Source organism: Rana temporaria, chromosome 1 (genome assembly GCF_905171775.1).
Source record: "Rana temporaria chromosome 1, aRanTem1.1, whole genome shotgun sequence".
Classification (NCBI taxonomy): Eukaryota; Metazoa; Chordata; class Amphibia; order Anura; family Ranidae; genus Rana; species Rana temporaria.
Genome location: NC_053489.1, coordinates 434103799 through 434128027, shown reverse-complemented (window position 1 = coordinate 434128027; position 24229 = coordinate 434103799). Strand labels below are relative to the sequence as shown.

The following is a 24229-nucleotide window of genomic DNA, read 5'->3' as shown; positions in this document are numbered from 1 at the left end:
CTTAGCCAAATCCCAATTCCTCTATACCTCACTGAAGTATCTTTTGTTTTTAAGGCCCCTGCATAGGCAGCATATTTGCAATAAATCATTGTATTCAAAATGTACATCTCATTAACTAGACATGATATGGGGTAACATGCCATTTGGCTTTCAGTTGATATTTATAACAGCAGATGAGATCTTGATAGGTTTACACAAATGGCTTCTTGCAGAATGCTGAGACTTTCTGCTAAATACACTGCTCCCCTGGGATTTTCATATCGGATTTTCACCGGATTCAGATACTGCAAATGGCGCCACATTTCTTACAAATGTAAATTTAATTGAATTGTTAAATTGCAGATAAAACTTGGTGCTAAAAACAACAAACAGATAATGGATTTTAGACAAAAAATAAAATGCACTGCTCTGTTTCCATTAGTATTGTGTTTTATAGCACTTCAGTTTTCGTGTTATTATTTTAATGATTATATCTGTCAGTGTTTAAACCTCACATTATCTCATAGAATTCCCTAGGGAAAAGCTACGTCAACAAGAAAGAAAAAAAAAGAAAATGCCCATCAGATCATAACGGTACTGGAGAAAACTGTAGGCAATGTTACTTGCTTGAGCCTATCATCCTTCCTAGAATTGTAGTTAAACAGAACCCGACAGTGGAGTAATGGCCTGTACTAAGATACAGTATCAGTTTGCTAAGAACCCTAAAGCCTCGTACACACGATCAGTCCATCTGATGAGAACGGTCCAACGGACCGTTCTCATCGGTTAACCGATGAAGCTGACTGATGGTCCGTCGCGCCTACACACCATCAGTTAAAAAAACGATCGTGTCAGAACGCGGTGACATAAAACACAATGACGTGCTGAAAAAAACGAAGTTCAATGCTTCCAAGCATGTGTCGACTTGATTCTGAGCATGCGCAGGTTTTTAACCGATGCTTTTGTATACTAACGATCGGTTTTGACCTATCGGTTAGGCGTCCATCGGTTAAATTTTAAAGCAAGTTCGTATTTTTTTAACCAAAGGTTAAATAACCTATGGGGCCTACACACGATCGGTTTGGACTGATGAAAACGGTCCTTCAGACCGTTGTCCTCTGGCTATCCTATCGTGTGTACAAGGCCTAAGAATGAGAGACATAACTGATAGTGTAATAAACTCACAATCAAACATACTGTTCTTTATCAAAAAGGAGTTGGCCCTAAAGGCTAGATGGGCTGTACTGGGGAGCTGCGGTGGCTCAACGCGATTGGCACTGCGCTGACAAGCCATTCACCTCTGCAGCTAGAGGTCCGGATCCCGGGCTCAGCTACATGTGAATTGAGTTTGGTGGTCTCAGCCCAGCTCCCGGTGGGTGTGCTATGCGAGGTAAGCTTGCGCTTAGTACGCCCACCCCCCTCCCACAAAAACCACCACACTTACACGCACTCGAAATTGAGTTAACATGCACGCACTTTGACCACGCGGTCTCTAAAAAGAGAGGCGAAGGACTAACAGGGCTGGTTGAGCGGGCTAGATCCTCTCACTCCCTTATAGGGAGTCCCTCTGCCCCGTTGGGCTTCAAAGCGGAGCAGGTAGGGCGGGCTGTGTGGGAGGACCCCCTCACACACCCACCATTGCCACCCGGGGCATGGAGAAAGGTGGCAGATTGCCTCTGGGGGAGGCCTGCCTACTCCCAACTCCTGCAGTCCGGCTCCTCTCTCGAGTACACGCACAAAATACACTTTAAAAGAAAAAAAAAAGATGGGCTGTACTGTCATGATTGATTTACTCCCCTAATTTACTCTGCAGATGACTTTTTGTAGCAGGTGTACTTAAAAGGTTTAATCCACATGCATGCAACTTCGTGATTACACACTAATTGTGCTTTGAACACAACCAAAGAGATTACTAAAGCGTCTGTAAAGATGGCAAATATGGCCATTTTTGTGAACGGGATGATGCAAAACACATGGAACATGTGAATTGTACAATATAATAAAGTATATCAATCAAAAACACCGATCAGGAGGGGGAAAACACGTTAATGATCATTTCCTACATATTGGAAATGATCACATGAAGGGAGGGGTTGTTGATTTTGCTTATATTTCTACACTAATATCAACCACAAACTGTTGTTTGAAATGGAAGATTTGTTCATTTTATACGATCGACAAAAGACAATTAATAATAATTTGTGACAGCTAATCAAAATGTGGTGGTCGGTAATTGTCAAAAGTGGAATTTTATTGTTCACAAGCTTCAGTTTCCGTGGTCAAGTTTTGTCAGATTTGATTGTATCTGTTGATTACTTTGGTAAATACACCATAGAAATGTGCATGTGTGCTCCCACTTTAAAGGAAAAGCATGCCTCTTAAATAAAAAATAACCCTTCATACTGTATTTGCTGGCGTATAAGACTACCTTTTACACTTAAAAAAACTGGCAAAAAAGCAGGGGTCGTCTTATACGTCGGGTCAGCTGCTCGGATGCCTGCTGGATGTGCGGTAATACTGTATGTAGCTTCGGCTACATACAGTATATACCGCTTAGCCAATTCTGGTGAGCGATGTATTCAAATAAATACAGAGCCTGCTTGGATTGGAGTAACAACCTCTGCCAATCCGGGCAGGCTTCATACAGTAGCCTGCTCTGATTGGCTTTGAGAGTCAGAGAGGCGTGGGCTAATGATGTTACAGCCTCTGCCAATCAAAGCAGGCTTTGTATTCATTAATAGTATAGTAATATTTGTCGTGATTGGCTCCAGCTCCAGCAAGAATGAAGAAGAATATGGCTCCAGACGGGATATGGCATCATCATCATCTCTATGCTGCAGCATTGATGTGATTCTGGAGCTGTACCATGACAGCTCTAAGATCCAAAACCGAGGGATCACATGACCGCTGATTGCTCAGCTCTCGGTCTGCTCAGACGGGAGAGCAGTGACTGTTTGTCACCGCTCTCTGCTCTGCTCCTCCAGTGCTCACTGGAGAGCTGGGCTGGAGGGGGTGGGAGCAGGTGGCTCTGGCTGAGAGGTGGAACCAGCTGCCAATCAGTCAGTTGGGTGGATACAGACAATGTGGTCGGGATCCTTCCTGAGCCTGGAGCAGCTCTCCTACGTCAGCTTATAGCAGGAAATAGCCTGCTTTAATCAGATTTTGAGAAACAAAAGTAAGGGTACTCCTGTGGCCCACAAGAGAAGTATGGCCAAAAACAAAAATTATTGACTTCACTTAAGCAAGCATACACACATTAGGAGACTGGGAAAATAATAATTTAACCATGTTCTCAATCACATCCAATAAATTTATATGGACTGATGTGGAGGCTTTAAATGGAACCTGCCAGGAAAGCAACATTGGGATTGCTGCTTTTTAAATCTGAAGATGCAATTTCCAAGGATGTAATTTTAATTCTCTCACATAGTAAGTCACTGACTCAAAACATTATGCATGTGCATGTGCATGTGCATTTAATATGCCCAAAAACTTCAGAGGTTGTATGTGTATTCCAGGTCAGCCTGGGGGCTTGCTTCTCCAAAATCAAGTCAACAAAAGCTTTTCCAAAAATGACAACTTAGGCCCCGTACACACGGCCGAGGAACTCGACGTGCCAAACACATCGAGTTCCTCGGCGTGTTCAGTCCTGGAGCCGCCGAGGAGCTCGGCGGGCCGAGTTCTCCCATAGAACAACGAGGAAATAGAGAACATGTTCTCTATTTCCTCGCCGAGGTCCTCGTCGGCTTCCTCGGCCGAAAGTGTACACACGGCCGGGTTTCTCGGCGGAATTCAGCTTCCGACCGAGTTTCTGGCTGAATTCTGCCGAGAAACTCGGTCGCGTGTACGGGGCCTGATTGGAATGAGAGGAGCTTCTGATAGCCTGTAAGTGTTCAAAGGATGACATGGTTGAGGAATATTTTAACCAATTGGAATCACAGCTCTTTTACTATTGGCCTAAAAAAGTGAAGGCACCACTACCAATATATGGCTCACTCAATATCAAGTACTATTATAATTTAAACCTACATAAGAGGACCTTATACTCCTCATAGCAATAGAAAACAAACTATGTCTTACCGTGTTGGTACAGGAACTTCTGTGAGGGCACCAAACATCACTGCATCCTTTAGTCGGACAAAGGCAATGAAGGGATTCTCTAAGAAGTCAACCTCTCCAACAAGTACATTTGAAGCTTCGGCATCTCTTGGCAATTTTTTCATGAATTTGTTTTTCAGCTAAAAGATACATAAAAGTATTGTGAGTACATCCCAACAGTTTACTACTAACAGCACGGCCCAAATTCAAGCTACAATGACTTTATAACTTGGTAAACCCCTTTGTGTCTGGGTTTGACATCATGAGTTTCCTGGGGTTTAATCATCTGTTACAAATTTATTTCATACAATTTCACAAATGAGAAATTAATAATATACTTTAACCCAGTAAGTATACCACAGTGGTTATAAATAAAACATTTAAGACCCATACAAAAGTAAATCATGTCCATTAAAGAGCACAAATCTACATTTCTAAAGAACTACCCACTTCTATACATTTTAAAGGTGCATTTCACAGCTATGAAGGAAAATCCCATAAAAAATTGCATGATACAGTACTTTGTGCCAAGCTATCTCTGCAGTATAAATGTGTTCTATTCAAAAGACATTTGTATAATAGAACACATGGATGAGAAGGAAATACTAAGGTAAATGACAGCAGTACAGGTGAGATGTGATGACTTCTCTTACTATGTGAATTTGCAATGTGGAAGGCTACCAGTGACACAACATGCAAACTCAGCAATTATGCGCCATAGTTTCCAAATATTTGCTATAGATGCATTGGCTGTAGTAAACCAGAGCTTATCTGGTCTCTCATGACTCAACAAGGATGTATCCCTTCTAATTACATAATTCTGCAACAGGGAAAAAGGCAATATTTAGATGGTGTTCCTGTTTACGTCATTAGAAATGTACATGCACACAAAGGCGAGACATAATAACATTCTGTGTGTATGGTATGCATCATGCAGGAGTCATGCAGTGGCAGCAGTGGTACCATGCATCTTTTCTCACCTGCTTTTGCTTCATGAGTTGAGTTTTGTAGGCCTACAAAATGTCAAACATTAATTCTAATACTTGCTGATGGAATAACCAGGAATACAACTTAATTATGTAATCCCACTCCCATGACAGTTTCTTCAGAGTTCATATCATATCTACCTTTGTAGTGTAGCAAATCAGAATGTCCCATTTATTTAGACTACTATAATTATTAATATTTTCTTACTTCTTACAGTTTTGCACAGTTGTACAGGCCCAGCTCCTGTATATAACATGCTTAATTAATTTCACTGCACACTGTGAACTTCTCACAGTGTGATCATCAGTGGGTCTAAAATAAGGTAGACAGTGAAAACTGAATGGTTTTATTTAAAAATGTTTACTAGCATGCTGATGAGGGGAGAAAGGCAGAACCAGTGAAGGGAAGGCAAAATATAAGCAGATTAAACTTCAGCTTTAAGAAGACCTTTAGAATAAAGCTGGCCATACATTATGGGCATTTTGATCTAGTTCCGATGAACTGGACAACTGGACTTAGTGGGTAGCCTTGTCTGCCATCCCCGTACAACTTCTTTCGACTGAAAAAGGAAGGATCTGGGTGGAAAACTGTTAAACAAACAGTGTCCAATTAGATGCAGGCTCTGTTCAGCAACCTTGATAGCCAGCAGGGCCAACTTTAAAAATACAATAGCCACAGCAGAGATCTGTTCATCCGCGTAAGGGCGGAATCTATCAGTATATGGCCAGATTAAGGTCAAGTCTGATATTTAAATTAGTAACTGCAAGTTCAGGCAGGGTAGCCTGAAAGGCCACCTTCACCCACAAAAAACATTTTAGTAATAGATTGGCACCAGTGGAATAAAACATCTGCTGCCTTCTTATATCTCTAAGACGCCAATAGGAAGATTTCCCTGCAGCAGCTTTGGCCTCTGCCTCTCTTCACAAAACCCTACAGTAATTCAAATGACCCCCAGTTGTTTGCTCTACATGATGGTGAAATCATTGAATTTGAGAGAGAATTTGGGAGAGATCATTTATAGCCCTGTCAGGTATCAAAAAAATTCAAGATCAAAGGTCCCTGGAACAGGTGGAAGGTAGGAGACACAGGAATTTGGAGAGGCAAGTATAAAAATATCTTTGAGCTTGATCATTTTGTAACCTGACAGGGTTATTTTATTCTTTGTAATGGTACAGCACTACTACTGAGAATTCTGGTGTAGATACAGTACTGACAAGCACTGGTATCTGAGAAGTAAAATAAAATTAGGCATGAGCTAGCCAAAAAACAATAAAATGTATTTTATTCTTATGTTTGTGGCATAAAATTGCAAAATGGCATAAACTGAAATGTAATTAACATTGAATATCACATACAAACGTGATATAAAACAGTATGTTTACTACTCCACAATCAAGGGCACTTATTCATAATAACTAGCTGAGAATTGTGAAGCAGCCAAAATGTGTTATACGCACATACACGTTATTTTCTGCATCCAGCAATACAGTTTAATATGTTATCTTTCTGATCCTAGCCTTCTCATAGGACAGTGAAATGGCATCATGTGTATTAATTTACCAGAAGGCCAACCAATAAACAGTAATACTGAACTTGAAAGGAGTCAGGGCGGGTTCACACTGGTACGACAAACGCTCCGACATTGGGAGCTCATGTCGCATGACGTGTGAAAACCAATGTTTCCCTATGGGAGCTGTCTTAACTGGTCCGACACAAGTCTGACTTTGAAACTGCTCCCTGTACTACTTTGGTCCGACTTTGATCCTTCTTCAACCCATTGAATATCACTGAAGTCGGATCGCCGCCTTGCCTGATGAAGGGGAACTCCACACCAATTTTTATTTTTTTTAAACTGCATGGGTTTCCCCTCAAAGAGCATACAAGGCCCTTCAGTCTGGTATGGCTTTTGGGGGGACCCCCATGCTGTTTTTTTTTTCGGCGTAAGGGTTCCCCTTAAAATCCATACCAGACCGAAGGGCCTTGTATGCTCCTTGAGGGGGAATCCATGCCGTATTTTGTTTTTTTAGATGGTGTGGAGTTCCCCCTAAAGTTTCATACCAGACACAGTGCCTGGTATTGTCAGGGATCAAAGTCGGATCCCTGTTCATTGAAGTCGGATGTTGTCGGACTTCAAGTCGCAGGGCAACGTCGGATCCAATGTGGTCCGACTGCCGTGTCGTACCAGTGAGAACCCAGCCTAAAGCGTATTCATTTCTGCTTTAAGTTTGTACCTTTCTATTTGCAGATTTGGATCTCCACTTATTGCTCCAATGTTCTCCCAATAGTCTAAAATAGGTTGCTAAATTAAGCTTCTGCAAAAGTGTCTCTAAAGCTCATGAACTTGTGTGATTTTTTTAAGGGCATAAATAGTCTGCTGTGGCAGGGGCTTGAGAGGCCTTTATGTCCTTAATGATGTGCTTTAGAATAAGCCGGCAATGTATTTGGTTAGATAATAGAACTAAAAATAATAAAAATAATCATGCAGCTTTTTGTTACTCTACATAAAAAAGACTGTCATTTGATTGCAATGGCAATGATATACACAGTAGAGCTTTTTTTTTTTAAACAAAAAAAATAAGGTATTTGTCTAATTTCCATTACTATTCAAAGAAATAAGGAGTTTATTGTTCACTAAAAGATAGTGGGCAGAGCCATAAAAATCATTCCTTTATGCCACTGTAGCCAAATGTATGTCCGGAAGCACTCGCTGGCTTATAGTACATATAAAGCCTTATATTATAAAGCCATTTATACCATGATTAAGTTTCTGCAGTCTTTAGATCAAAGACATGTGGATATTCCAAAAAGACTTTTGTACGAATAAGTGCTGTGTCTATCTCTCCGACTGCTTGCTGCCTCTACATAAGTCTGGCTGTACCTGCTTGACTGCTAAGTGGAAAAATAACTTCTACTGCCAGCAGGTTAATGAAAGTAAAGTAGAGGATTATAGTAATATCATCTGTAGGGAAACTCTATTAGACTGTGCCAACGAATTACTGTAATACACAGAGGCAAAGGAATTTGGGGAGGTTGAGATGTTAGGCATTTACTATATTTAACATGAAACATACTTCTAATGCTTTCATAATGGATGTAAATGGCAAGTTAACACATTATTTGTGCGCTTCAGGGTTTTATGATATCTTCGGCTTACAGCAGGCTCACTGCATTCTCATGCAAACAATAATACAAAAACACTTTATCATGCTATATCTTTATCTGTTCTTACATACAGAGGTGGACTGGGACACTGGGGCCCACCAGTGGCAAGGGAGTGTAGAGCTTAACTGCAAAGAGTGGGTGTGGATTACTGTGAGTAGGTGTGAAAATAAACTGAGCCACACATTATGTACATTATAGTACATTATATTATGATCCGATAAAACATAATATCACAACACTATAGCGTATTACACACATACTTTTCAAAGCTGGCAAGGTTGACACCGTGGCAGGACACAGCCATAAACTTTTTTAGAGGCACAATTAGTCCAGTACCGACAAAAGCAGGACTCAATCAGTACCATACTGACAGAAAAAGAACCCTGAATATGCCACTTGTAGAAGAAGACTGAGCTGTAAAAGAATAGCCTGTATAGTTACCATTCTGGTGGCCTTTAATTGCAAACATCACTGCTTTGCAACTCCCAATATGTTGCTGGTATTCCACACTTCTAGGTTTGTTGCATACCTGCTCTTGCTGCAAAACATGACATAGGAGCAGGCAGAAGGAACCACAGCATGTGGTGGGGAGAGCAGGCATTTGACACAACCAGATCGGTGGAAATACCTGCTGAGGCTGTGGAGAAGCTAAGCAGTGACTTTTGAAGAGGCTGTCAGAAAATTTAAAAATATATATTCTATTTGTTTATAGCCCAGGCTTCTTTTAGAAGTACCCCCTTGGAAGATGCATAAAAAGAGCTGGCCTGGGAGCAAGAGGGAGTGTGCCCCTTTAAGCTCTATGGTACACAGTGCTAACCTGTTCCAAAAATGGTCTTGGGCCATAACAATGGCTGCATTGTAAGCAAAATAGCACTTGAAGCTTTTGAATTTTCTTCTACCTAAGTGCCTTCTGGTCCTTGGCCACCAAGGTAACATATTATGTGGGTTTTGCCAAAGTAGGTTCACAGTGTGGCATGGAAGAGGACAGGAGGCAGACTGCATGGTGGAAGAGGAAACTGATAGATACTGTGGTGTATCAAAGCACTGTCTGCCAAGTAGAGATGGGTACTGTGTGATGCTGCACTGTAAAGTGACATTGTATTGTAAGTGGCAGCTTAGTGATCTGTTAATTACAACCCAGTTTTTAAAGCGATTGTTAACCCCCCAAAAAAGATGCTGTCCCTTTAAAGCATTTTATACAGCACAAACCTGGCTGATCCTGCCTGGTTCTGCCCTCCCCTATGTAAACTGACCATGGTTTGTCATGGCTGCTGAGCCCTGACACCATGGTCAGTTTACATTCCTCCATCATCCGCAGCCCTCCTGTGCTCCTGTGTCCTTCTCCCCCTCCCCTCCATCCCTGTCTGCCGCTGTGTCAGTGCCCACCCCCTCCACTCCTGCTGCTCTCATAACTGTTAAAACTTTGTATAAAGCCCTCTGTGTCTTAATAACAAAATCTCCTGTCTGTGTGATCCATTTAAAAAATGCCTCCTTTACCGGATTTCACATCGGTTCCTTTACCGGATTTCAAGTCACTGGCTAACTTTATCTCTTCTCTCCTCCTTGCGTCCTGGCTGACGTGATGTGATTGCAAGGAACCGCTGTGAAATATGGTAAAGGAGGCATTTTTTTTAATAAAGTACACAGACAGGAGCACTTGTTATTAGGACACAGAGGGGCTTAAAAAAAGTTATATCAGTGGGTTACAAACCACTTTAAGGTGTTTTTTTCCCCAAATAATTGGAGCTCACCAGAGGTTCATTTGTTTTCTGGCAGGCCAGTCTGCCCCCTGCACGCTGAGCCATTCAAGTCCAGACTACCAGAACTTCTTGCCATGGCTACTGCAAAACTGTTCTGCTTGCAGTGTAGTATTTCACTACCCATACAGTCACCTCTACAGTTTATCATGGATTCCCCTATAAGACTTTTCTGTCCCTCCTTCCATTTCTCTCTTCTTGTCTATAGATTTAAACAAACCTAAGAACAACATTCAACTTGCTATGTTTTTGCTTCAAAACATTCCCCAACTCATCCGCTGCCTATACATACAGTATTTCTGATCTGATGCAGTCTTACTAATACCTTCTCCTACTAACGTAAACCTATGCATTTCCAAAATACTTTTTTAAATCAGTCTAGTTCTCTGGAATTCTTTACCTTGGCCTCAAAATTCAGCTCTTCAACTCCACAGGGAAGAATGTCTCATACATACTATTTGTGTATCTACTCTGTGGGGCATTGCTCTTCACTGGAAGTCCCCCGCAGTACCCCTATCCTCCATCCTAGACAGAACTGACATGGTTATGATAATAGAGAGGATTTTGTATACCCTACGAGATAAAATGCACCTATTATGAGATAAAATGCACCTATTCGATCGCAGATGGGAAGCCTGGAAAGCCCATAGGCATATTTTTCTATGGCAAGGCTTAAGGCCGATCAAGGTTGTGGTGTCTTAACTGAACAGTACCTTTGTGTATACCTTTTCTATACCTCTTTTTCTGTGTGCTTCGGAATTATTCCTTATTTCTATTATTCATGATATGCTCTAGTTAATGTAAAGGCCAGCATAGTATGTTCACATATTTCTGTTCATGCAGGAACTACCAGTCTGTGGCCACTCTGACACCCACTCTGACACCCATCCAGGACAATGCTGGTGGAAGCCAATTAATCTACTTTTTGACTGTTTACTTTTACAGAAGCACCAGAAGAAAGCCACATAAACATTGAGATACATACAAACATCATCCAGATAATGTCTCTTGTGGGAACTGAATCTAAGATCCTAATATTGCAAGGTCAGAGTGATAACCACTAAGAAGTCATAAAATACTGTACTACCATGCTAAATAAGATAAATGCCTGTAAACGTAAATATTTATAAAGCGGTGAATCTGATAAACACAAAACATTCACTGAAGGAGAATCTTGGTGCATGTGGTACATGACTGATTTACCACCAGTGAATGTTTGGTGACAATCACATTCACTGCTTTATAAATACACCCCAAAGTGCTAAAGCGTTTATGTCTGTATACTTTAATGGAGACAAAAATCTCCTTGCTTCTTTCTATCCTGCTACTCACTGAGCAGCCTGACTGTACTGGCTTTTTTCTCTGTGCTAGAGATGCAAGCCATGCTGCTTAGCCTACATAATCGGATTATAGAAAGCACTCCTTCTGTAGCTGCCTCCATCTCTGAAGGTGAAATAATTTCACCTCTAATCACACCTATGGCATGCAAAAATCTAACAGCAAGACCGAACGTAACCTTTGCTTTATATGTTCCACATGCTCAGACACCTCCTCAAAACAATGTAGCCAGTAGTCACTAAGAACAAGCATGTATGTGAAATTTTTTATTATAACTGTTTATCAGGTTTCCATTTGCAAATAAAGATGCATCCCTAATTCTCCATTCTATTCACCCATATACCAACACAGAGATGTCTATATCTATACCTTACTTTGGTGTTGACTTTTCTTCCAATTTTGCTCACATTGGCTTAGAAAGGTAATTCTGGGTAATTCTGTTTAAGCTTGAGTATATCCACATGATTCATAAATCTACCATACTTACAAATGACTTAATATACCAACTTGCAGGCCTCTTCACATACAGTCCTAAGGGTTCTCTAAAGTATAGTCTCAAAATCAAAGGAAAATTAATTGGTGCACTTTAATTAAGGTGTACCTTATAAACACAGCTGCCAGCAGGTCTTAAAAACAAAATGTTAGTGGTCAATGTAATCATTTAGTGACAGGCAAAGCAACCCGGAGGCCTGAGCTTGGTTCCCTGGGCCTGGCAGCAGCAATTTTTGGAGTGGCAGGCACGCTTCAAGGGTAGAGGAACATCACAGGAAGACGATGAGAGATCAGGAAGACCTTCAATGAGCTCAACCCCCGAAAATGTCGAAACCATTCGGCAACTGGTGCTTGACATGCTTCAAAAAGAAGACTTCCAGGACACTTTCCAGAAGTGATAAAGCAAATATTAATAACAGTGCTTCTTGAATATTCAAACCGACTTCAAACAAAATAAATAGTACATCTATAATGTGCATATATGAATACAGTTTCCATAAACTGACACCAGATGTCTCCAACCAAATGTGAACAACAGCAGTTTCTTCTTATAGATTCCCAAACACCAATGTCCAGTGTTTTTTTTTCCCCTCAGCATATAAGCACACAGCGCTCTCACCGGACATGTATGACACCCATTACAGGTAGTCACAAGTAACTTTTAGATATAGGGATGCCACTCAAACAATCTAAGGAGCCTGACCCATGGTCACACAAAGGCCACCGGCACTTCTAAAACCATCATGGACCCAAAGCAAGTCTCATACAAGAAAGAAGAAAGTGCCTCTCATAGTAGTGACTACCTGTAATGGGGGTCATACATGTCTGGTGAGTGTGCTGTGTGCTTATATGTTGGTGAAATAAGACACTGAACATTGGTGTGGGTATCTATAAGAAGACAATGCTGTTGTTCACAACTTGTTCAAATTTGGTTGGAGACACCTGGTGGCAGTTTATGGACACTGTATTCCTATATACACATTATTGATGAACTATTTATTTAGTTAGAAGTCCGTTTTAATATTCGAGGAGCACGGTTATTAATATTTGCTTTATTATCTATAGGCTATTTTTGCCTTACAACCAGCAGCTCTGGAAATATTGTTATTATTTAAATTACATTTTTTGTTATTTAATCACATTATTTATTCACATATAGATTTATTTGTTCAATTTGCACAGGTTGAGGGTATACCCATTTTTTTCACATTTATTTTGAAGGTGATAGTGTGTAAACGTAGATAAATAAACTATTTCTTGTAAACAGAGCTAGTCTCAAAACTTTTTGATACCACCTTGTATATAAAAAAGCTGCATACATTGATGGTGCTTAATAAGTACCTGTGATAAATAAATAAAAAAAGCAGGTTGTCTATTGGCTAAGGTACACTCAATGTCTGCTGTTAATTACAAGGAGAGAAGACCTGATGGAGAACTAGTGTCTGTGAATCCCCTTCAGGCTCTGCCACCAGATACAATTCCCTGCACTGTCACACAGACAGTGCAGTGGAGAGGAAGTGCATTTGCACAGACGGCAGAGTGTCCATATGGACACCGTGGCTTCAGTGTGTCTCCACATGTGGGAAATGTCCAAGATTTAGGTACCTGTCCACAACAAATATGTGTCGTGTGGAGGTACCTCAGAATGCGTAAGGTAAGAGTGTCTTAAACACTCTTACCTTACGCATAATAATAATGGTGGGAATAAAGTTCAGGAGTTCAGTATTTTTAATTTAAAGGTGAGCTCAAGGACACAGAGGTATGACCTCAAACTGGCAGCAGGAAAGTTCAAAACTTACCTTAGAAAGTATTATTTTACTAGAAGAGTAGTTCCTTGGAACAGGCTTCCAGTAGAGATGGTGGGGTTGATTTACTAAAGTTAAACAGACTGTTCACTTTGGAATTTTACATTTTGCAAGTTTAACCCAAAGCTTAGTGAATGAGGTGAAGCTCTGCTGACTTCCATTATCCAATCATTTTTTTTTTTTATTGTATTTTATTTTATTCTTATTACATTATTTAATTACAGTATGTCCACACTAGTAAGATACCCTCTTATGTATTGCTGAAATAATACGATTACCAATTATTCACCAAAATTGTATTTCACAGGGGTTATTTCTATATGGCCATTAACGTTTAACCCCCCAGCCAAAATATTGCTTTTTATTTAGAAAATTATTATTTAGGCAAATCTAACTAAGGTGGATACAAACAGCAGAAGACTCTTACAAAGGCTCTAATCCTCTTACACTCAACCCAGAGAAGGAAAACACTTTTTGATGCAATTCCACCTTAAAGAGAACCTTCCCGTAAATAAATTCTGTAGATGATTTTCTTTCTCAGCTTTTAACAAATATACACTTGAGTTGCTAGAAATCCTTTGTGGCTTCACATATTCTCTTCTTTCATTGTGTAAATTACAATATGTTAGGAGAGAAGAAAGTGGGCTTAATTATTTCTGTACCCTTTCTTCATCTAAAGCCGTACAAGGCTAACAAGCTAATTTAATAAGCTCATCTGCAAAGTACAACAATTCACAGCAACCAGTTCCATTTTGATCTTCTGACATCAGATAGCTGTTAGCTGAATTCTGATTGATTAATGTGATTTACTGCACTTCAACTTGCTGAATTACTGAATAAGTTTGTTGTATCTTCTTCAATGATGACACCACACATCACATGACTTAGAGCCCGTTCACACAGGGGCAACATGACTTCTAGCACGACTTTGGGAGGCAACTTGGACACGACTTGAGTATGAATCATCAGGCAACTTACAAGGCAACTTCAAGTTGCCTCCTGGACAGTACAAGGCAACTTCAAGTCGCCTCCAGGACAAGAGGCTTTCCAGTGGCCAATCAAACAACAATCAGCTCTGTGGGAGGGGTTTGCCTGAGAAATGTATGTTATCTTCCTGTATTGTTGCTTCAGTTAAGACAGGGATCAGACTTCTGAGGCAACTTCCATTGAAATCAATGGGTACAAGTTGCCTACAAGATGCCTAGAAGTCGGATTGAAGTAGTACAGGAACCTTTTCTGAAGTTGGAGCGACTTCAGTAGTGTACATTAAGACGGCTCCCATTCACTTCCATTCATTTTCTCGACCGCGCAACTTGGGGCAACTTGGGGCGACTTGAAGTCGGATCCCAGGTCGCCCCAGTGTGAACCGGCTCTTACACACACCAATATTTATTCAGGAACTAGACTGTCTTGACTGAACTAACCAGCCACGCAGAGTAGCCAAAGCGTAGTTTTTTTCACACCAAAGCATAACATGCCCTTAAAAAATGTTTACTTTACATAACTGAGTGAGTAAGCAGACAATGTAGATTTTTGAAGAGTTATTACATACAAGGCAACCCTTAGAAAGAAGATGACAAGTCTATGTGCCTACACACTTACTTGATCTTTGTCAGGCTTGTCCGAAATGTCATTGAGACTGGACGATGTCAGGTTTCTGTGTGGCGTTGTTGGACTACCTATAAAAGATACACAAATATATTAGGCATTTAATTCATTAAATGGATGTAAACCCATTTTTTTTTATGTCACAATGTAGAGTATAAGATTTCCTATCATCTGTGCCCAGTCTTGCCACACAGAGTTAATCCAGCTCTGAGCAGTCCTCTTTTATTGTTCAGTGAAATAAAACGGACTTACAGAGAAAAACCTTGGTCCGTTCCGCCCCCTTGTTGTGAGTGACAGGTTATTTACATATCTCATGCACTAGCCTGGAGAAAGGCATTATTTTTTAATTTCCACCCCCACTCCTTTTCTGAAGTCATGTGGTTACTTTTCTGGATTTTGACTGGATGTTAGTGATCATAGCAAAATTCAGTGTAAGGTATACACAGGAAAAAATGCATGTTGACAAGGGGAGTGTAGAGGTGGGCGGGGAGTCTACTGACATCACAACTCCACCCACCGAGCTCCAGACAACAGATCCACCCACAGAATCTGCAGTTATTAATTTCTTATAACAGACAGAGGGTAAACATTTGACAGGTAAGGATACATGCAGGAGGCATGTATGTCCTTATAGATCAGCACTATGGCAGTAGTTTAGAAAGGATGAGAGTGGGTTTACATCCACTTTAGGATGCAAGAATCCTATAAAGGAACAGCCATCACATTTTAGATTTATGTTCAAGCACCTGGATCTAACTTGTAGCATACAAAACAAGTATAATACTGTAGAATGTATCAGCCACTTTACCAATAGTTGCCAAAACTTTAATTTTTACCAGCGAAGGAAAATATTTTAAATATATCTAATAAGACAATAGCAATGTGTTAAGTGCATTACCAATCAAATAGACTCATTATTGGTCTGACTACTTTAAATTAAAGAAAAATGAAATCAGATTGCTATGGGTTCGTGTTTAAATAAGCCCAGTACAACAAAGTTTTGGAACCCATGGTTCAAGACCCAGTGTGTATATGTCCAGATGGTCAAAAATGTATTATATTGCACTGGGAACTGCCGTTTTAGGGATTTTCAGTAATGGTGGTCCCCCTGTTTGGTTAGGTGTAATGATGCAATTGGGTTAATTTATTTAAATAAGTATAAGCTGTTCACCAATGTCTGCCATGCAGGGCACAATTTTCTCCCTTTCAGCCCATGGGCTGAACAAGAGGAAATCAACTGATACCTTCAATCTATGCAAACAGTATGGATGGAGGAGCACCCCCCCCCCCCCCCCCCATGATCATATTCAGGTAACCAAACTATGACTACATGTTTTAGGATGCAGCAACTATTCATATTCAGATGATAATTAGTCACCCCTGACAGTTTATTTTTTAGCTACTTTGAAAAGGTGGGTGGTGCTTGCAGGTCTACCCATGGCTTGAATTTTGGCTGATTCAAAAGGAATTAGTCAAAGTTCAAGCCATCAAAAGGGATCAAAATGCATGTTCACCTAGCTTAGTAAATAGCAATAAGCTGTGTTCTCTCAAGCTATGTATTTACCTGTCTACATTGGGAATAACTGTATACAGCACCAGCCCAACCATTAAAAATAACTAGCAGTGTTGAAGTTGGTGGCTATTTTCATATGATAGGCAGTGCCCCCAGGTGGAGAGATTCTGGAGGACAATTCTGAATTTTTTGGAGGACAGGTTGGCCCTCTCGAACATCTACTCTCCAGCCAGATGTCTTTTGGGGGATTTGGAGGAGGAGGAGATAACTAATTCACAGAAAACCTTACGATGGCTGGTCTTTTTGTACGCCAAAAAAGGTTGGCTCTCAGGTGGGGGGACCCCAACCCCCCATCTCTTTAGGGCTGGGTGGAACTCATTAACAAAGCACTGCCAATGTACAAACTATCGTACAAAGCTAGGGGATGCTCCAAAAAGTTTGAGAAAATATAGCTGGATGGATCAAATCTGTGTCTGGAGACATAGAGGAGTAATGTAGGAAGTGGTGTTGGAGTGAGCACCTTCTGATACTGGACAAATTGGGGCTGAGAACTCACAAAAGTGACAAAGCTTATAATAGTGTAACCGTGGTGTGGTTAAAAACAAACTGATCACATGGTTTGTGTTACATTAATATAATACTGTAGTCTAGTTTTATTGATTGAATGCTGAAAATACATAACATGATGCAAACATTTTGTTAATATGTGCCAAGGCCATGTTTGGCTGATGTCAATGTTATCATGCATACGCACAAGTATTATTGTATTTGTATATATTTTTTGAAATATGAATAAAATTTACCCTTTAACCACTTGCCAACCAGAGCTGTCATTATACTGAGGCAGGTCGGCGCGATCCAGCGAATCAGTGTAGGTGTACTTTGGCACCTTTAAGGGCGATAGCGGGCGCGTGCACCCACTGCCAAGTGGGTGGACCACCAGCCACCCGCGATCGTGCCCATGATAGCCAGAACGGGGATGTGTGTGTTTAAACACACATCCCCGTTCTGACAGGAGAGACAGATTGCCTGTTCCTACGAATCAGGAACAGCGATCGGTCTCTTCCCCAGTGACATTTATACAGTAATCAGTGCATTTGTTTAGCTGTATAAATGTCAATGGTCCCAAAAAAGTGTCAAAAGTGTCCGATCTGTCTGCCGCAATGTCCTGCTGAAAATCTCAGATCGCCGCCATTACTAGTTAAAAAAAATGCCATAAATCTATCCCTTATTTTGTAGATGCTATAACTTTTGCACACACCAATCAACATACACTTATTGAGATTTTTTTTACCAAAAATATGTAGAATATATATCGGCCTAAACTGATTTTGTTTTAGATATTTATTATAGCAAAATGTAAAAAATATTGCTTTTTAAAAATGTTCGCTCTTTTTTTGTTTATAGCGCAAAAGGTGATTAAATACCACCAAAAGGAAGCTTTATTTGTGGGGGGAAAAAGGACCTCAATTTTGTTTGGGTACAGCGTTGCACGACCTCACAATTGTTAGTTAAAGCGACGCCATGCAGTATTCCAACAAAAATGGCCTAGTCATTAAGGGGAAAATCTTCCGGTCTGTAAGTGGTTAAAAAAAAAATTGAAACTGTTAAAAAAAAGTGCTTTCTGTAGTTTTCATACTAATAATCATTAGTTGATCTGCACTAAAGTCAGTAATGACTGCAAGACATGAGAAATAACAGTTTAGAGGTAACATAGTTATGTAGAAAATACATGATGTGGGCTGAAAATACATTAAACTTTGTGAAATTAAAGCACTCTCACTATATACCTCCTCGCAGGATATAAAACACTGAGGTGCTTTAATACGTACGTATTTACCACCTAACAATGTATTAGCCCTGCAGGGAAAATCTTTTAGCTACACATAGTGCGCGGCTTTGACTTATAGCAATGTTCCTGTCAGCATCCTTTGTTGGAATAATAACAGCATACAGCCGCATAATTATTTTACAGCAAATTAATAAAATAGGAACAAGAACTTGGCACATGGTTAGATTTTACAATGACAGAAAACAGCAACAGGAGTGTTCTTTTTCCGCCCACTGTATACATAATAAACAGGTAACATATGTACTGTTACTGCTTTAAATATGAATTACTGTAGTTGTGCTATTATCTGAAAGGGCTGATACATAAAGCAAACAGCTAAGCGTTCTCTCCCTTGTACTGCACTTCTACCTTCTAGATGCTTGCGGTCTTTTCATAATGGTTTTAAGATTCCTATTCCCATCTGGATCACAGCCTTGATGTCAGCACTTAACAGCACAATAAATGATCTAACAACACAATAACTAAGCAGCTGGATAGTGGACTATAGGGCATATTATATACTTGAATTAACACGCTAAAGCTTTGTTACTCTACTTCAACCTACTTGTCTAAAAGTTGTTAATATGCACTTAAGGAATAAAGAGAAATGGTAAGTTTCCCAAGAGTTAATATGACTAGCAAAAATATTTTATACTGTATCTTAGTCTGGGCCGTGAAGCTAAACACAAATGAAAAAATACAAAGGACGAGGAAGCCACAAAGGTTTCGCTAATATGTTTTTATAGTTCAATAAAATGCCGCAGCAGCATCCAATGAGTTTTGGGAGCTCAACAGTCCCCAATTATCAGGGCTGAAAATAATACACTGGAGCAGGGTCAACTGCTTACAGGAATTTCTAAGCATCCATGAAAGGATTCACTCAGGTCCATAGACTAACAACGGCATTTGGCACAAACCCTTGCATACACGCTTAGACATTTCTGTAAGCAGCTGACCCTGCTCCAGTGTATGATTTTCTTCTTTTTATCACAAGCCCTGATGAGAGGGACTGTTGAGCCTCCAAAATATATCTTATTGAAAAGTAAAAACTTACTAAACTTGCAAAACATTTGTGACACTCCCACCCTTCAAATACTTTCATACACTGCCACTTTTGCATCCACTAGTTTGTAACAGGGTGGATAAAAAACAATGATTTAAAAAAGAAAATTGATTTAACCACTATACTACCAGCCGCCGTCAATTGACGGCGGCAAGGTAGCTCAGTTATTCTGACAGGACGTCATATGACGTCCTCGTCTTTTAAAGCCGCTAGGGGGCGTGCGTTACTGGGAACACGATGCGCGTGCCACCCGCGATTGACCAGTAACTGAGCAGGACCGTGGATCTCTGTGTCCCTTGTACATAGGGACACAGATCGGTCACCTCCCCAGTCAGTCCCCTCCCCCTACAGTAAGAATTACTCACTAGGCTACACATTTAACCCCTTCCTCGCCCCCTAGTGTTAACCCCTTCCCTGCCAGTCACATTTATACAGTTATCAGTGCATATTTATAGCACTGTTCACTGTATAAATGTGAATTGTCCCAAAAATGTGTCAAAAGTGTCCGATGTGTCTGCTGTAATGTCGCAGTCCCAATAAAAATCGCAGATCGCCGCCATTCCTAGTAAAAAAAAAAAATAATAAAAAATAAATCATAATTATGTCCCCTATTTTGTAGGCGCTATAACTTTTGCGCAAACCAGTCACTATACGGTTATTGCGATTTTTATTTTGTTTTACCAAAAATATGTAGAAGAATACGTATCGGCCTAAACTGAGAACATTTTTTTTTTTAAATGGGATATTTATTATAGCAAAAAGTAAAAAATATTGTGTTTTTTTTTTTCAAAATTCACGCTCTTTTTTTGTTTATAGCGCAAAAAAATAAAAACCGCACAGGCGATTAAATACCACCAAAAGAAATCTCTATTTGTGCGAAAAAAAAGGACGTCAATTTTGTTTGGGAGCCACGTCACACGACCGCGCAATTGTCAGTTAAAGGAACACTAAAGGCAAACTTTTTTTTTTTTAAATAACAAACATGTTATACTTACCTCCACTGTGCAGCTCGTTTTGCACAAAGTGTCCCCTAACCCTGTCTTCTGGGGTCCCTCGGCGGCTGTCTCGGCTCCTCCTCGCAAAAGCTTTCCACCTTTATGCGAGCGAGCGAGCATGGTGGAAAGCTTTTGCAAGCGCGCTCCCGTGATACAGCGGCGGGCATAGCTGCCGACTGTATCACTCGGCCCTGCCCCCCGGCACACCGCGTCATCCGCTGTGATTGACAGCCTAGACAATCAACGGCCAGGCTGGGAACCGAAGAGGATCACGTGGACGCGCGCGGGACTTTCGAGAGGTCAGGTAAGTAAAACGGGGGTTCAGGGGGGGGGGGGCGTTACCGTCGGATGTTTTTTCACCTTAATGCATAGGTTTCTGTCAACTCAAGCAAGTAACTTGTACATGTATATGTGCACACTGTATTTGAGATGGTTGGACTTATTTAACAGAGCCGTAAAAATAGCAAAACATTTGTGCACAATATAGAATCCATAGCTGGTATAGGTTACTGCACTTGAAACATTACTACTATCACTATTTACAATGGACCTCCAGGCAAACAGGTAATCAGACAATTGAAATACATACTGTATATGTTCACTGTTGTACCTGCCAAAAGATGTGCAATCTTGTGAACAACAAAATGCTTTGTTACTGTAACGTGTATAATTTCCAACCCTTCAGATCCCCAAGGAATAACCTTATCAGGGTGCATAAATATTGACCATAAGTGCGGTAAATTTCTTTAAATGTGTATTAGGACATAATATACAAATCATATAACTGGAGAGTAATTAAAGTTTTATAAAGCTAAACAAGTTCTTTATTTTTGTTGCAACCAGATCTTAATAAATATAATGTAAATATATTATATAATTTATAATATAAAACTATTTAAAAGTTAAATTAAAGATAATGTTCAATTTAGAAATACATTATAAAAACATACATTTACAACAAAATCATTATTACACAAATAACTTTTTTCTGTTCTAACACATTTCACACAATAAGTGAATGTTCCCAACTTACTGAGCCATCCCATGCTGGGGCTGCGCCGCACTCGGAGATCATCATCCGACATGCGGGTTGCCAGGCAGGGCACAGAATTCTCTAGAGGACTGCGTGCTAGTACCAAAAGCAGAAAGCAGAGGAGAGTAGCAGCAGGAGGAGTAGAAGGAAAGCAAAATTAAAGTAAGAAGAATAAAGGACAGAATAAGAACTAAAAGCTTTACACAGGACAGCAGAGAACAGCAACAAAAATTATTTAGCCAGGTGTTATACTCTGTATAGTGTTGCTGCTTTTTGGTGCTTTTTTTTGGAGTTTGTGTTGTAATTCTTAAAGTGGAGGTTCACCCTAAAACAATTATCTAACATTACATCCAGCATACTAACGACATGTACAGTATGCAGGTATTTTTTTTCCGCCATACATACCGTTATAATGTTATTTTCCCCCCGGGTTCCGGGTTCTGATTCCCGCGGGACTGGGTGTTCCTATCCCTGGGTTAGATGATTGACGTCTGGTGAAAAACTTCCCATGGCGCACAAGCTGTATAGCGCCGACTCGCAGGTCGGCTATTTACGGAAAACTGGTGACGCGCCTTATGCGCCATTGGGAAGTTTTTTACCAGACGTCAATCATCTAACCCAGGGATGGGAACGCCCCGTCCCACGGGAATCAGAACCCGGAAGCCGGGGGGAAAATAACAATATAACGGTATGTACGACGTAAAAAAATGTACAAAAGTGTACATGTCGTTAGTATGCTGGATGTAATGTTAGATAATTGTTTTAGGGTGAACCTCCACTTTAATGGCCCATCAGTTGTGTTATTGACATGAAGGAAAGGTCTTAATTTAAAGGAAAGACTGATACAAAATTATGGATGTTCTGTAGAACTACTTTACCACACACACATATATATGAGAGGAAAGAAGTGAGAAAGAGAAGGGAAAAAGAGAAGAGGAGAGAGATGAAAGAAAGAAGAGAAGAAAGAGGAGTAGATAGGCACAAAAGGAAGCAAAGAAGAGATGGAAAAGGGGGCAGAACAGAGGAGAGGGGAAGAAGAAAGAGGAGGAAAAGAGAAGGAGAGGGGAAGGAAAAGAAGAAGGAGGAGAAGGAGAAGGAAAGGGGAAAGGAAAGAAGGAGGAGGAGGAGAATATAAGGAAATGGGAAGGGAAAGAGAAAGGAGGATGAGAAAGTGAAGAAGAGGGGAAGGAGAAGAAGACAGAGGAGGAGAATGAGAAAATAGGGAGAGGAAGAGAGAGAAGAGAAGGAGAGGGGAAACAGAAGAAGAAGAAGAGAAGAATGAGAAGGGAAGGAGCGGGGAAGGAGACAAAGAAAGAGAAGGGAGGAAGAGGAAAGGGGGACATAGGTAGAAGGTTAAAATCACACTAAGCTAACTATTTTCATGGCGTTTGTAAGTTCTCCCCATAGATTCCCACCAAAAAGCATGGAATGTTAACTGGTATCTAGCACAACTAGACCTAGTGTGTGTGTTTATGTAAGAAGTACATTAGCCTGAAAGCCCTTTAGGATAAGGGTTGATTTAAATGCTTCAGCATCATGTAAATAATAAAAAAAAAAACATATGTTTAGAAGGAGGGGGAAGGAGAAGGAGGAGGAGGAGAAGGCGAAGAGAAGAGAAGGAAAGGGGAAGGGAAAGAAGGAGAATAGAAGGAAAGGGGAAGGGAAAGAGAAAGGAGGAGGAGAAGGAGAAGAGGAGAAGAGGGGATGGAGAAGAAGACGGCGGAGGAGAAAAGAAGGAGAGGGGAAGGAGAAGAAGAAGGAGGGGCAGAGAGAGAAGAGAAGGAGAGAGGAAGAAGGAGGAGGATAAGGAGAAGAGAAGGAGAGGGGAAGCAGAAGAAGAAGAAGGAGATAAGAAAGAGGAACAGAAGGAGCAAGGAAGGAGAAAAAGAAGAAGGAGGAGAAGGAAGGGAAGGAGAGGAAGGTAGAGAAGGAAAGGGAGAGGGGAAGGAGAAGAATATATATATATATATATATATATATATATATATATATATATACAAATGAGAATGTTTGTTCAGGTCTATGCGTGGTGATTAACATGATATCACACACATTAAAAAAAATGAATTACTGTTAATGTATCCACTGCACAGCAGCATGAAAATGATTAAAGCACTCCCTCAGGGAGACAGGCATAGGCAACCAAGAGCCTGCAAGTTCTTAAGACTTACATACAACTAACTTACATTTAACAAAACAGAATTGCACTCATGTAACAACAAAATGGGATCCATACACATGGAGGTTGCCTATTCCTGCTTTGTGAGAACACACACATGAGAACAACTGAGTACCATGCTATTCACCTGAGAGGAATGAGTTTTTCATCAAGCCCTCCTCTCTCCCTCCTGTATAAATCACATTACAAGATTGTAAAACATTAGAAAAAACAATGTTTGTAATTATTCATGGTGTGAAAATTAATAATGATGAGTAGCAAAAAACATAGGATAGTAAGTATTCGTGACATAGAAGTCCTATTTTCCTTGGTGATCACTCTATTTTTCTTCTGTACTACTACCCTGAAGAATTGTGGTTTACATGTAAAATGACCTTGGTGGTGGCCGG

The 24229-nt window shown here is 40.4% G+C and overlaps 1 protein-coding gene across 3 annotated transcripts in view; it reads right to left on the bottom strand.

Annotated features, from left to right (window-relative positions):
- The window catches only part of SLC4A4 (solute carrier family 4 member 4), a 316339-nt gene that overhangs the window by 61322 nt on the left and 230788 nt on the right, over positions 1-24229 (bottom strand). For all 3 annotated transcript variants that reach the window (XM_040326059.1, XM_040326074.1, XM_040326066.1), the window contains exons 7-8: positions 15221-15297; positions 4060-4217 (exon numbers count right to left, since the gene is read on the bottom strand). In XM_040326059.1, coding sequence (XP_040181993.1) covers positions 4060-4217; positions 15221-15297 — 235 coding nt within the window. The remainder of the gene's footprint in view (positions 1-4059; positions 4218-15220; positions 15298-24229) is intronic.